The sequence below is a fragment of the Rhipicephalus sanguineus genome, chromosome 7 (assembly GCF_013339695.2).
Source record: "Rhipicephalus sanguineus isolate Rsan-2018 chromosome 7, BIME_Rsan_1.4, whole genome shotgun sequence".
Classification (NCBI taxonomy): Eukaryota; Metazoa; Arthropoda; class Arachnida; order Ixodida; family Ixodidae; genus Rhipicephalus; species Rhipicephalus sanguineus.
In genome coordinates, this window is record NC_051182.1 from 76,766,228 (window position 1) to 76,781,441 (window position 15,214).

A 15,214-nucleotide genomic window follows, 5' to 3' on the forward strand; every position below is an offset into this window, starting at 1 on the left:
TAGAGGCAAAAATGCTAGAGGCCCGTCTGCTTAAATTTAGGTGCACGCTAAGCAAACCCAGGTGGCCGATATTTCTGGAGCCCTCCACTACGGCGTCTGTCATAATCATATCTGGTTTTGGGACGTTAAACTGCGGCAGTTTTTATTATTAATATTGACCATTCCCGCTTGTTGTTTTTGGGCTGGGGGGCGGGGGGGGGGGGGGTGTAGCAGGTGCGTTTGACAATTGTTTACAGCAGACCTTGATTTCTAGACAATAAATGTACAAAAATCTGTTGCTGCTGCATTTTCCCCTTTATCCTCCTTTGAAAGGTTGAAAATTGTCGCTCCGAGCATAATTCGCCCGTCTGCACGCGATGTTACAGCAACTTCGAAAACTCGTCATCTGGAAATAACGTGTACCCACTGCTTATGCATGCTTATGTAAAAAATAAGTTATATCACTCTGCATGCCGTTAAGAAAATTAGCCTTTTATTATTCGGTAGAAGGCTCATTAGTCTCCCACTATTTGGCGGAAGCTACCTGTCGAGCTCAGTTCACACCACACATCTGTAAGGCGATGTCGCAAAACATGCCAAATCACAGGTTGAAGTCACTTGTCGATACTAAAGAGCGCAATAACATGAGCACGCAAAACGAATGTGCTTTGGAATAGCCCCGTTCCGAACTGTGCAGGAAATAGCAGCCAAGCGATCTCCCTGGCAATAGTGATTAGTGACTCGTAGCTGCCGGCGAGAACAGATATTTTTGTACATTGCATATTTTGCGTAACATATCAAGTCACTACGTTAGTCTCGCAATAAGTTTGTAGTTCATATGGAAAGAATAAAATGGGCTATACATTGTGGACTCAGGGCAAAACTTCGGAGCCAGTGGACAATCGGAGCTCTCAGAAATGACGCAGAGGCAGAACAGACGTCAACACGACCTTTGCTCTCCGAGTCCGGGTTCCTGACTGACTCCTTCGCCGCCGAACGATTGCTCATGCCAACCGCGTTTCGCTGGACCACGAATCCTGATTATTTCAGGGATGATTATGCGAGCCTCAGCCAGCGCTTTTGCACTTAAACCGTCTGCCTCTCAGCAGTAAGGGCTGAAAGCGTGAAGAGGACGTTGAAATGGACTGTGCGATAATGACTGACACGCGTACCCATTGCCTGAGAACAGATGTGCCGTAATTGAGGAGACGTAAAAAGGCGAATTTCAGTTCCTTTATTCTGGCGTTAAGTTCGATTGCCGCTTTATTTTTACATTGCGCTTACTTCGTCTCGCCGGAATCTCCTTGCGGCCACCACACGAAAGGAGCGCAGTAAAAAAAAAATGTGTAAATAAAAAAATAAGTCAGCTACGCACTAGTGGGGCCAAGCTGGAAGGAAGTGCATGAAATATCAGGATATCTGGGTGGCCTTCTTTGTTTCGCTTTATTTTCTCTTCCTTTCTTCCTTTTGTTCTGTTTTGTCTGTTTATTTATAATTATTTCTTTGTCTTTTTCTATTTGATTCTCTTTCTCGCTCTTTCTATTTTCTCTTTCTTGTCTTTCTCTCTCTCTTGTTTTCATTCACTATATTTCTCTCTTTTATTATCCTTTTACTTATCGTCACATGTCCTCCTTACCCTCGAGACTTCCCTTTCTCACCCCCTTGCTATACTGTCCTGTACAAGGCTATGCTATTCTCTGCTAGTGTGCCTGGATAGCCAAGTGGTTACGACGCTCGCCTTCGGATCGCGGGTATGCGGGTTCGAATCCCGCCTCGCCAAGAAACCTTTTTTCGCCAAGAATTTCTCTTTGTTTCTATTCTCTCTTTCACAGTTTTTTTTTTTATTTTTCTGTACTCGCTCTCTCGCCCATAAGAGTTATCGCATCCCACGCCGGACTAATCGGCGCACGTGTTCTTGGCAAGATACAAGTTGAAGAAGACGAAAAGGAAGAAGAGGACGAAGAGAACGCGTGCCGGTACATGATGATGATAGTTTTCTGTCCTCGGTTGACGGCGCAACTCCATGCTTAATAGCTTCCCTGTGAAAACGAAACAAAAAGAATAGCATGGTCTGCCTAGCTGCGTTGAATAATCCCGACGCGGTTGCACGTGCCCTGCATGCGCGACACCTTTGAAGCATGTCGTGTAACGATGCGCAGGTTCACACTCTTTTTGACAGCGCGTCGATGACTAGAAGACGTGGCGTCAGGCTTTTGGCGCTAGGCACCGTCGGTTCTACCGAAGTAGGGTCGCCATATATTCTTCAGTTCCACCCTATATGTATATGCTTAACCTGTTTCTCTTAGAAAGTGCGTGTAAGTTTGTTTAAACTTCATCTAGGCTACTTCCTTCAGTCTAAAGAGTAAAGTGCTGTCCTTGCTGTAATATTTCGGTCTTGCGCAGAAAGGTTCTGGCAATGTGTCTTGGAAGCCAAATCTGGAAAAACGTACTTCCTTCAGGGGGAAAGTAGGAATAAGAATAGTCTGTACCTTACGTCATCTTTTACCAAAGTGTTGTGCCGACCGAAAGGTCACCGCTCACCGTGGTGCCCGAGCCTCTAGTTCTCTAAGCAATGCTTGCAGCCTATGTGGGGCTGTGAACAAGCGAGCAAGCGTCGACCAGAACGCGTTGAATGGTGGACGCTGTCACGTGGCCTATTATGGAGATAGTGCTCGGTAATGTCTCTAAAATTTAAAGAGCGCTTGCTTCGAGTATTAGTCACACCCGGTGGGTTTGTCCTATTTTAAGTGCAGAGTGGCGGATACGTACAACTCTTTACTCTTGCCCAAAGAAGGCATAAGTTCAGGGGTAGATGGAAGATTAAAGGGATCAGAAATCTTTGAACAGGCTACAAAGTTTCGGCTAGTAGACTTGTCTTCTTCAAGGCAGCAATTTGGCTTTATTAAGGTTGCTTCTGTGAAGAAGACGAGTCCACTTGTCGGAACGTTGGATCCAGCGAGATTCCCCGATCAACTATTTCTCATCGCTTTAGTTTTTTCACGTTCACTTGCGCGTCGTAGATTCAAGTTTGTTTTACTTTCACCTCACAGGCTGCGACAGCGGCTTTGGCTTGGAATTGGCTATGCGGCTGCACGCTCGTGGAATGCGCGTCTTCGCCGGCTGCCTCCTGCCGGACAGCCTTGGTGCCACCAAGCTCCAAGCGCTTGCCGCCACGCCGACGGAAGAGGGGAAAGGAAGCGTGCACGTGATAGCACCCATGGACGTCACGAGCGACAGCCAGGTGGAAGATGCCGTGAACCAGGTCAAGAAGATTCTAGCTGGCGAAGGTGAGCTACGCAAGATTTAGCGAAGCCGTTCTGCGAACAGTCAATATGTCTTGAACATTTTTAAGACAGCGTAAATGAAGGCACAAGAGTGGATTGAAGGACACGCCACAGCGCTGAACTCGTAACTCAATATTATTCGATACTACAAGCACACTTATCAATTGACAACCTGTCACCCATGTGACCACTTTACACATGACGTTAGAAGGCAACCATTTTGGATCCTAAGAAAACCAACAAAATCACAAAAATGCCAAGCACTTCCACCTGATGAGCCATATAAAGAGCTGCTATAGTCCTTAGCGTGGTTCTATGGTCTTGAGCTATGGTTCTTTTATGCAGTTGTTCACGTGGAAGCGCCTGGAATTTTCAGGCTTTTTGGGTTTTTTTTAGGATTCAGAATGGTTGCCTTCTGACGTCATGTGTGAAGTGGTAACATGGGTGACAGGTTGTCAGTATGTAAGTGCATAGGTGTGAGCACAGAGAGGGCAGGGGGGCGGCCGCCCCCCCCCCCCCACTCACCTAAGAGGTGGGGGGGGGGCGCAAAATCTGCCCCATACATTGACTTATTAGGGTGGGCGGGCGCTGTGATGAACCTTTGCTTCCCCTGGTGGGGAACCCTGCGCACGCCTATGTGTAAGTGTGTTTGTGGTATCAAATAAACTTTATTCGTGAGCTGCGCGCTGTGGTGTGTCCTTCAATCTCCTCTTGTCCGCGTCGTGATTTCTGCTGTTTTAAAGATGTTCAAGAACTGTTACCAACTAGCCCAGCTGTCATTTTTTGTATAGTCAGTATACATAGGCTGAAAAAGGCGAGCCCCTGACTGGAAGCGACATATTGCACAGCATTCCGACAGGGGCCAGATGTAGAACACTTCTGCACGGCATGATGAAGGAACACTTAAAAAACACTAGGTGGCGAAATATTGTCCAGAGCTTGCATTGCTACTGCGTACCCCATAATCATATCGTGATTCGCGCCTGCTATTCTTTATTATGCGAGTCTCTTTACAACGACTATAAACATCGTCAGGTGTAAAGGTGCTTTGTTTTAGAACCTTGGTTACTCGACCCCTGCGGAAGCTGATGATTAGCGAGTATGAAAAGGTGTGGCGAAGATCAGTTCGAAAGATTGTTCTAAAGTTGGAGATTTGACGTAGGACGTGGGTAACAAATTATTTCGTAAAACAGAACAGAAATCCACTATATTGTCTATCTGGCAGGTTTCAATTTCTATAGATATGCAGAAACGTCCATGTGCTTAGATTTAAATGCATTAAATGGTAGTACCATTTTCTTGTGTTCAATGTACTGTCTGATATTGTTGCACATAGTTCTTATTTTATTGGAACCCTAAAAACGGTTAAAACGATCAGACTTTGCATAAAATATAGCATAGCAAAGTTCAAGCAGGTAGCAATACAGAATTATTTTTCTTTCATTCCATGAAGTGTGCGCCCGAAGTATGTTTTCGAGTGCATAATCTCCCTCTTTAATAACAGGCCCTCGTCTTTGCGCAGTGTCTTGTAGGGAGAAAAGCTATTTGCGTAATTGGTACACGTGCGGTAAATATATGCAGGGCGTACGCAGAAAGATGTCGACCAGAACGGAGATCTCCCTAACGGTGACCAGGACGGCAGCGTAGCCGAGGTTCCCCAGCTGTGGGCTTTGGTAGCTAACGCTGGTGTCATCTGGGCCACTGAGCTGGAGTGGGGCTCGCTGGAACCCATGCGCCGCATGCTTGAGGTGAATGCGGTGGGCGTGGCGCGAACCGTGCGCGCCTTCCTTCCCATGGTGCGCAGGGCCAAGGGAGGACGTGTAGTCATCACTACCAGCCTGTGGGGTGAGTATTGCCCGCGTGGGCACTTGTCATTGTTTGGAAAATCCTGACGAATTAGCGACGCCATTTCACGTAGGTTCTGAAATGTCGCGCTGGCGAGCGCTATTTTTTACTTTTATTTGTTTGGTTCTGTGATTGTAATAGTACTTGTAGTTTACCCTAACGCAACTCTTTATAATATCAGACACCAGTGTATCGCCGCTATAGGTGTGCTCCTGTTTAAACAAGCTATCACTGTAACGTCGCATTGATTCGCTAATTCTTTTTTTTTTAAGTTTTTCGGGCATCTCGCTTCCTCCTGCATCAAATGTACAATACAAGACATGACTTGCGAGTAGCCAGTTGACGCAGCCACACTACGACCTTCTCTGCATGTTTACTTTGCCTATCGTCGACTGGATAGAAAGGACTGTTTTGTCACATTGCCAAATCGCCTGTTCATGAACGTTTGCTCAAAGTTGAATATTAAGAGTGTGGTCTTTGAACGCATCCGGCCTGTAAATAAAATAAAAATTCCCATTTATAAACACCACCCCTCATGCAATTCCCATAACGAGGTGTTTTTAAGTAAATGAAAGTTAACTGAAGGTCAGCATACAAGGGTAACATCTAGTAACATATTCAACAATGCCCGAATATATCAGTGTACAGTACGGTCCACTGTTAAAAGGAACACTCCAATGAGCACCTTTCATTTTGCTGATAACAACAAGTGAACACGGAAACATTGTTCATGCACTGCACAAGAATGTCGAAAACAGGCAGAACTGTCAACCACCAATAGTTTTATGCAAATTTAAGCCACCATGTTTTTTACAAGAAAGCGAATGCAAACATGCCCTGCACGCAATTGTTCCCTTTAACAGTGGACTCGTTTAACATGCTGGTGGTCTCATTGGCGCGTACGTCTTAAGGCCGAACCATATAGAGCGTTTTGGCTGGCGTTTTCTGACGTTGCGTCCCTCGGCGTCGTCGCATCAACGCCGTCAGAGAGGGCGGCAAATCATATGAGGAGCGTTAACTCAGCGTCGCACAGTGTGACCAGAGGGAATGAACCTGTCACCTCGTAAAGCAGTGTACAGTTTCCGTCAATGGACCAACAAGATATATTCCTGATTATAGCATTTATGTCTCATTTGCAGTTCTGTGGTGCAAAAAACGAGTCACAGTGCCGCCGAAAAGTTAATATTTTTTTATTTGACCTGTAGCGCCAGCTATTGGCATTAAGAAGAACCACAAACTCGTAATATATGGCCTCTGAGCTTGAAGCTGCCGCACATCTTTGAGGCCACGTATTCGACCAATACACTCATTCCTGCTAAGCCTACCGATGAACTTGAGTGCGGCTCTCGGAAAGAGTTCAAAGATATCACGAGCGCTTTGCTGTCGAAGCTTCTAGGGAACAAACTAAGTCAAATACAAGCATCAGTTGAGAACTTAAAGGGACCGACAACTGCCCAGAATATGAAATGAGTTGACTCCACTGATGTAAAGATTGTCCGTTGCACTGACTCAAACCAACCCTGTTTTTTTCGTGAGAGATGGATTTATATTTTTATTTCTTAACTGAAAGTCGCGAAAAATGACCTGTGGCGCCTCTGGCGGCAAAAACATGCATGATCCGATGAAGACGGCCACGTGACCGTTGATTGCTGTACGCGGTCGACGATTTTTTTGTTAGTATTGAAATATTGTTCGTTTCTTTATATTAAAAGGTATTACTCCATAATAATTTACATACAGGCCTGCGTTAGTAGTATGCATTAAAGTGGCGCTGCCTTCGCGTGACGTAATGATCCCATGCTCGTCAGCGCGTCTTGAGCAACTTTTCAGCGTTCTCATGCAACCGTGCACGCAGTTTCCAGGTCGCTAAGATTTTCGAGCGGCATAGTTTTGCTACCTACACTTCGTCTCAGAAATGACGCGCGCTGCTACTCGGTGTGAACGCGCATATGCGCAGTTACGTTTTCGATTACTTGGCTTGGCTCGTGCATCGAGAGAGTAACGACGCCGGGACAAGCCATCCATGACACAGGCGCAGGCAACCTTGGGCGCAAGCGCACACAACGCTGTACAGATACCGGGAAGGTGTATAAAGCCACATATCTCATTGTAACAGTTTGCTATTTTCAAAAATGGTTGGAAAGCTCAGAATAAAGGTGGTGAAGCAAAGTTACAGTAGCTCCTGCGAAAGGAGAACAACGACAGCTTTCACAAGGGCTAGCGGCATCGCTATCAATTCTCAGCGTTGCTGGAGCAAGCCTCCATGCGTGTTTGGAGCCTTTCAGATCGAAAAATACTGCTTATAAAATAACTACGTGCTTTTCAGATAAAACCACTGCAGCTACAAACGCTACGAAGGGTGAGCTTCCTGTCGCACCGTAAAAAACTGGGTCGAGAAAAATCAGTTGCCGTCCCTTTAAGGGCCACACAGCGCACGGCGACGACTTATTAGATTCGAGGCGGGCGGCAGCCATTTTGGCAGCAGCGACGACGCCGTTACGTAGCGGAAGTCGCTGCCAGCCGCACGCTGATTGGTTCTGCGTCCATCGAACTGCTTCCGCGTCGACGCTACCGCCCGTGATGTCTGGACCGTCCAGAGGTGGACGTTTCAGCCACCGTCACCGGTAGTGTCGACGTCGAGGGACGCCGGCGTACGAAACGCCGGGAAAACGCCGGCAAAAACGCTCTATATGGTTCGGCCTTTATGGCGCCATAACCCACAAGAGTCACCCTTTCATGTGGCGGTCTCATTTCACATTACTTCGCTTTTATTATACCGCAATAACTGATCCAACAATGGAAGTTTCATAAAACTGGCGTTTTGAAAAGGGCGCTCGTGCGTGTTTTGCGAAGGCTATGTTCGTATTCGGAAAGCAGCTGGAAAGAAGAAAAGGGACTCGAAAAAAATAGTCAGTGCTCCTTCTTTCAAACATTGTAGGGGCGCGAGCCCTGAATGACACTCTTTGCTGTCTTCCAGACCACCATGTTAAGCGCCGGTGCGAGTTGTCCGCGAACCATGATACAAATAAAACGTATATAAAAGGGGTGGAACGGGTTAAGCCATAGAGCTTCATACAATAACCTCGAGAGGAAACTGGCGCTGCGATCGTTCAGCCACCATGAGAATGATGGGAAATACAGGCTCCGGATTGGATTGCGTTAGCTAGCGAACTGTCTACGGATCTTTTCCTAGAGTTTCAGTTTCGTTCTTCGCCAGGCGTTGGTAGTGCGGTGCGTTGGAAAGCGCTCAAGCAGTGCCCTTGTGTTTCAAAGATGTTGGAGAGCGCTAGATCTCTTGGTTTGCGGTGACGTTGCAGCTTTACAGGTTGTATTTGACAGTTTTAGCAAAACATCGTGCACTCACCGCTGCGCATTGATGTCGCGTCCCATGCCAGTGCAGGAAATTGCATAGAGTTCACGTTTGTTTGATAAGCACGTCTTGCCAAAACTCGTTCAAAGCGGCTGCAAAACGACGGCGAAGCTATGTAGACTCACGCTCCTCTGACTTGACTTCACAACAAAACGAGAGATGCGTTGGGGGCAGACCACTTGGACAGACGCACCTGACATCGCAGCAGGTGATACGTTCTTTCTCACTCAATGCAGTACTGTTATTTCCATAAATAGATAATGCGTACTTTCGAGCGAAAAACAAGCGTGCTTGTTCTAGCGTTATAAAAAATAATTTATTGCATCGGGATGCCACATCTAGAACACAATTGCAAAGCAGTGCATACCCAGCTGGCTGAATTTGTCCAGGTTTCATTTCCGTATCATTGTCACGCAAGCCTTTTGCAATCAGTTTTACGTACAAAACAATCAAGCAAGTTTTCATTAAAAATAACTTCATATCACTTCGTTTTACACTCGGCAAACAAGCGTCGCGAATCTCAAGAACCTTATCCATCCGAAGCAGATACGAAGCCTGTACTTCCCATCATTCCCATGGTGGTTGAAGCGCCGCTCAATGAACCCGCATAGACACTAGCGCCGGATTCTCCTCTAGGTATTATAATATGAAACTGTATGGGTTAAGCTAAGGGTTGTATATGGTGGAGCGGTCATTAAGGTATGTCATAAGTTAAAATTAGAGTCTCATAATTAATACACATTAACATCGGCGTGCGCAGGGTTCTTCATTAGGGAGGGGCTAAGTCTCATTGCAGCGCCTTCCCCGCCCCCCGTTTGTAGAGCCCCGATAGGAAAAAGCTCCGCCATGGATGCGAAAATGAATATGAAGCGATGACGTGCTTCTCACGACAGCCTGCCAAAGGTCCCCGACTTTCCGGGGGTAAAGGTTGGAAATAAACAAGTTGCATGCACTATCAGGTGTCGCCATTATCGTCAAAAAGAATGCACAGCCATAACCTTGCGCACTAAAAATTGGCGTGAAAGGTCTTACTGAGTAGAGGTATTGGGCGGAATTGGCGCCTCCGTTAGATTGTTAGGGCGAAGGGGGGCGCCCCCCCGCCCCCTTGTGCGCACGCCTATGCTAATTAATGTAAACAGCAGCTATATCTCAGAGACCCATCGGGTTGGGCACTTCGCGGCAGCTGACGGGCAAGATCGTGCATCTATCCCAGTGGCTTCGGCAGCGCGCAGAACACAGTTAACCTGAGAGACGCACGAGGGCACACTAACGCCATGGAATGGGTTAAGCCAATGTGGTTCAATAAAGCTTTTCACTGGGCGAGTTGGTTCATACTCTTAAGGAAAACAAGGAAACGCGCAAACTGGACAAGAGCTGTGCCTGTGTCTTCTGCGTCCTTGCCTTGTTTGCGCGCATCCAATTTTCCTTGCGTGGGTTAAGCTAAGGGTGCATATGAGACAGCGAACATTAAGATATACCATAAGGTAAAATTAGAACCATATATTTGGTAGAAATTGATATAAACAGCAATTACATCTGAAAAACTTACTGGGTGGGGCTCGCTACGCTAAAGGATCGCGAACATCCGGTGTTGTCACATGGTTGCCCAAGTCTACACAAGAACCGGAGTCAGTGCCACTCTCGGACCCCTAAGACTTGCATCAGGGTTTCCTACGGTTCTTTAATGCGTTTTATTTTAACATATAAACGCTTCATAGGTCAAGTTCACATGTTGGAAAAATGCATAACTGTCGTCGAGCTTGACTGAATGGTTTTGTGCGTACGCAGGATACTTCTCCATTCCCTTCTCGGTGGCCTATTCTATGTCCAAGTGCGCGGCTCGCTTCTTCGCCGACGGCCTCCGAAGGGAGATGAAGAAGTTCGGCGTCCGCGTTGTGTCCATCGAGCCCAACATGTACGCGTAAGTATAAGTCCAATTTTTATGTTTTTTTTTTAATTTACCAGTAGTACAGCCATCAGCCAGCGAAACGCAAACAATAAATTACGAATGGGAACACGTTTTGCCAGTGATAATTAAAAAAATACGATCTCGCAGTGCTGCGTATTTTTGAAGAATATGGCCGCCGATTATGAGACAGTTGGTTCTGCGTCATGACGGTACATTTCACTGTGGTCGTGTTCCACTACCAGACCCACTAAGAGAAATCACACAGTGTTTTCGACCCATCTCTCACTACCGCCCAAATTCACGCGCACACACATCCTAATTTCATTTCTCTGCTGTGCGAAGTGCACGGCATCATACAGGCCCGTAGCCAGGAATTTTTTTCGGCGGGGGGGGGGGGAGGGGCACTTGCTGAAAGCCTTGACTATATGAGAAAAACGCCTATTTCCGTTATTTATTTTCGGTAAAACAGCATGTATCATAAAACTTTCGGGGAAGCCCCCCCCCCCTGGCTATGGGCCTGGCATCATGTAAGAAGCGTCGCAGGGCAATAAGAATCTAAATTTATAGTTCTGGTGATGTGCCATGTAAACGTCCACTGATGCCAAGAAGATCAAGATTTAAGAATAGTCGTTGTGGGCCGTCATCATCGCAGTGCTTACGTGACAGTTCGGACCAGAATTTAAAGTGTATTGATTAAAAGGCTTTGAATGCATCTGTTAAATCGTCTTTATTCGTGCAGGTGCGTGGAGGCATGGACGCATCTATGCGTGTCCAGTCGCGGTTTTGCGTGAGAGCCTATGTCTGTTAGAAAAGATGTAAAGGAGTGATGCTATCGCTGTTCAGTTTGGATTCATGTTTATTACGACTCCGTTTATTACAACTCCGACTCCGCTTATTCCTTAAACAGATAGTGAAAAAAATCTTGCCGCCGATATTATCCGCGAAACTGAAAGGTTGGGCACAGACACAATTCATTTCAGACAGAAACTAGAGGGAAGTAATAAATTTATTGAGTTTTCAACGAACTGCATGCCGCGCCTAGCCACCGTCTCGTGAACTAGATGAGGTGACGTTAACGTCACCGTAAACGGGCGTGCATCGGGGAGCCATCGCGTGCCTCTCTCAACCTGCTCAGCTCCCACTACGCTTCCTAGAACCACTACGAACGGCACCGGCTGCGGGTATGCTCCCGGGTGAGGTAAAGCCCCTAAGAGTCGGGCATGTCTTAACACCTTTGTGGAAGGGGGAGAGTGGGATGTAAAGTAGAAATGAAGAAAGGGAACTAGCAGTACGGAAAAAAACGTACACGCTGCATCCGCCGCGGTGACTCTGACGTCACGGCTTGCACTGGCATGCAGCCGCCGCGCGCTGACAATCCTCCAAAAACAGAGCCAATGGTTTGTTCAAAAATATGCGAAATAAACTGTGTATCGGGACAGTCGCGTCTTCCGAGTAGAATTTCGACGTTTTCGTCACATTTGTGGGCTCGATATTCACAGCATTCGTCCTTCATCTTCTTCACCTGTATATAGCAATCATCATTGGGAGCGTCCTCTTCGTTCGAAGGGTTGGTCAGGTACTCTGTCGAATAAACGTCGTCGAGACCACAACTGTGCTGCTGTCTTGCAGAGTAGTGGAGGTGCTGGTGGAGGTGCTTTCTATTGTTGTTCAGTATCCCTTTAATTGTTTTTATAGCACAACTTCATGCGATTCATAGCCTTTGTTCATCTTCCCACAACCACAGCACAAACCTCACGGCTGACGGTATCCTTCTGCCGGCCATGGACAAGCTATGGCAGGAGACCAGCGAGGAAGTCCGGCGGGACTACGGCCAAGGTTACTACGAGCTGAGCCGCCAGTACCTGCGGCGGGAGCTGCTCAAGTCGCGCACCGAAATCCACGAAGTGGTGGACGCCATGGAGACCGCGGTACTGGCACAGAGGCCGCGCTTTGCGTACCGTCCGGACGGCCTTCTGAGGGCATTCCAGTTCCGCCTGCTTGAAATTGCGCCTCCCGTCGTGCAGGACGCCTTTCTCATACGGGACACACAGCCGCCAGCGTCCACACTTCCAGGCAACAGAGGCATCGCGCGAGGCTGAAGGCAGCCGTTGTTTGAGTGCACCTGCCGGAATAATGTTTGTGCAAGCTCAAAACGTTGTGTAATGAGAAAAGGATGGACACGTCGTATGCGCGCGAGCTCCACTTTTCGACCGAAGCGACCTTTTTATAAGCAGAAAAGCGCAGTACGCGTTGCTGTTTTTGAATCGTCACAAGTGGCAATAAGTTCCTGCATTTCAGATGAACTAAATAGCATTTTGACGAAGCTTGCGCTACTATGAATCCTTGCCTTCAGCCTCTGAGGTGTATTGCGCCTCGATCTCTTGTACCCGTCCTGCCGAAGATGATGAACTGCAAACCTTGTAATGATGACTGTTGTCTGCAGAAAAGCAGCGTCGCTTAGCAGTTCTTGAATAGATAAGTTATAAACTATGGGTATCGTCGTGACATGTTAGGTGCGCATACGGACGGCAATCATGAATGTGAGCTTTCTACGGGGCATCGTCGAGTTTAATAGCGTGGTAAGAAAATCAAGTGCACAAGTAGAGATTTCCGAAACTTCAGCTGTTGCATTTAAAAGTATTCTTTGTGTTCTAAACATCCTTTGACAAACTGAGGTGATCTGTCTTCTGCGACAGTGGTCTCTGGTATGTGAAGGCACAAAATCAGGTGTATCTCTCGTCTTCGCTTCAAGTGACAAAAGGGAGCGTTATGTTGTGTTGAACTAATTGTGCGGGTAGTGGACTACGGTAAGGGCTTCCTTCACAGCGGTGAAAATTAAATGGCGTGTAGTAATAAAGAATGGGGATAACTACTGTATTTCATGCGTCCGATAGTAGCTGTATGTCAGCGTACGCGTGCAGTAAATTCGTAGGCGACCGTACGGATGTGTGGTTACTCCTAGGTCGACAGGGTAAGCTATCGTGATCTAATGCCGGGTATATTGTTTCAAGTGCATACAATGCGATAATTCAGAAACTAATAGCACTAAGCATGTCAGGCACGTAGCCAGGATTTTTTTTCGGGGGGGGGGGGGGTGGCAAGGCCTAATTCTTCGAAAGAAAGCCTTTCCATGGCAAAAAGAAAAAAAAGTTGCCTGGAAATATAGAAAGCTGGACGAATTTCGGGGGGGGGGGGGCCCGGCCCCCCCGGGCCCCCCTTGCCTACGTGCCTGAAGCATGTAGTGCCATTGGTTTATTCCTTTACTATAGAATTTACTGCGCGACGTCATAGGGCTTTCCTTATGAAATGGTCGAATGGCTCTCATCGACTTAACAATGCATATCCCATTTAAATGTACCTACGGTCGAGAGGACCTCCAGTATTGACATTCATAATAATATTTTTACTCACTAAGTTTAGCCGCGACGATCTCTGTTTATGTTATGCTCCATTCGATGAATGCGGAATTTCGCTGTTCTTCACATGTATTCCGTGTACAGTTTTGTGTCCCACGAAGTATTGTCATGTACTGGTCTCTGTCTCTGAGTGAAATTTAAACGGCGTACCTTAGTTAAGGTGACGTGTTTCTAGCTATCTTTCCAGTGCCTTGAACCTGCCATTGATGACAAAAGGCAAGAGCTGTCATGCATTGTCTTTTGGATTATAGCTGAAGGGCCGATGAGGGTTTGCTACAGAATCTAATGATTCCTTTACATTCACGCAAATTCTTGAATAATCTGTATAGACACAGTATAAATATACCATATCAAGTAACACATGCCGACCTATGTCCAGAATGTTCATGAGGAGGTACAGCTGGAGGAGAATGAGAATCTTTGATTCTTTTCCTATCGGCTGAGTTTTTCGACAGTTTTCACGGTGCCTTTTCTACAACTTCATAGTTTATGCTGTACAATGCTTCGCTGAAGATCAACAGTGCAATAAGTGTCCTTTTACTGTAATATGTGTCCTTCTGTTTTATTCTTCAGATCGAGGACTTGGGAAGATGATAATAAACACCTTCGTCGATATTTGTGATACGTTGTTTCATATTGATTTGTATGCAGAACCAGTAAGAGCAACTTGATGCCAAGAACGAAGGCTGCATACTCGATGTGTACTGAAAGAATATGTAGCGAATAGCGTTTATGTTCCCAGTTTTCCTGATTAATTTGCGACATATATATGTATGATTTTGACGACGATGCAACAATCACATTGTAGTGAACGTCTTCGGAGAAACAATCACTTTGTAGTGATTGTAGTGAACATGCCTCACATCCAAGTCATTATGGCCAAGCTTACGTATTTTATTTTCACTCAATGAGCGTCAGTTCGCACCTGGTTGATTTTGTTCCGTTTACAAGAATTCACAGCGAAGAAATATAAAGCTGCCGAAGTCATGTGTTTGGCCTGAACGGCAGTTCATGGCGATTTGGAAAGCACCACTTCATGTGCACATAGTCATAAAGCCCAACCTTGACAATCGACAACGACGCACAAAGCGGAGGCTGAGACGTGCGATTGGAACAGTAGATGGCACAAGTGATGTTTATCTTTAGAACTATCGGTCAAATGATTTATGTGCTTCAATAAACACGTGTCTTCCAGCTGGTGCATGGTATACAGTATGTACACAGGGAGCGATTGCTCATTTCCACAGCTTGTTGGAGCGTAGCGTAGAAGCAAACTGTGTCGAAAAAGTAGCGGATGGGCAGACTATTCAAGCCTTACCAAAATTATTCGAGTATATGTTTTGCCTAAAATAAAAGAAGGGAAATTTAGCGTGATCAGCATAGTAAACACTATCACTTTCACCGTCAGTCA

General features: G+C 46.4%; 2 protein-coding genes across 25 annotated transcripts in view; one reads left to right on the forward strand and one right to left on the reverse strand.

The window, feature by feature from the left end:
- The window catches only part of LOC119399536 (17-beta-hydroxysteroid dehydrogenase type 6), a 78,370-nt gene extending 64,934 nt beyond the window's left edge, over positions 1-13,436 (forward strand). Inside the window, exons 2-5 of the mRNA XM_037666346.2 lie at positions 3,030-3,266; positions 4,845-5,108; positions 10,267-10,399; positions 12,132-13,436. Of these exons, the coding sequence (XP_037522274.2) occupies positions 3,030-3,266; positions 4,845-5,108; positions 10,267-10,399; positions 12,132-12,486 (989 nt within the window). The 3' untranslated portion in view covers positions 12,487-13,436. The remainder of the gene's footprint in view (positions 1-3,029; positions 3,267-4,844; positions 5,109-10,266; positions 10,400-12,131) is intronic.
- LOC119399538 (myosin heavy chain, muscle-like) overlaps positions 1-15,214 on the reverse strand; it is a 145,764-nt gene that overhangs the window by 12,884 nt on the left and 117,666 nt on the right. The gene's annotated exons all lie outside the window — the stretch shown is intronic.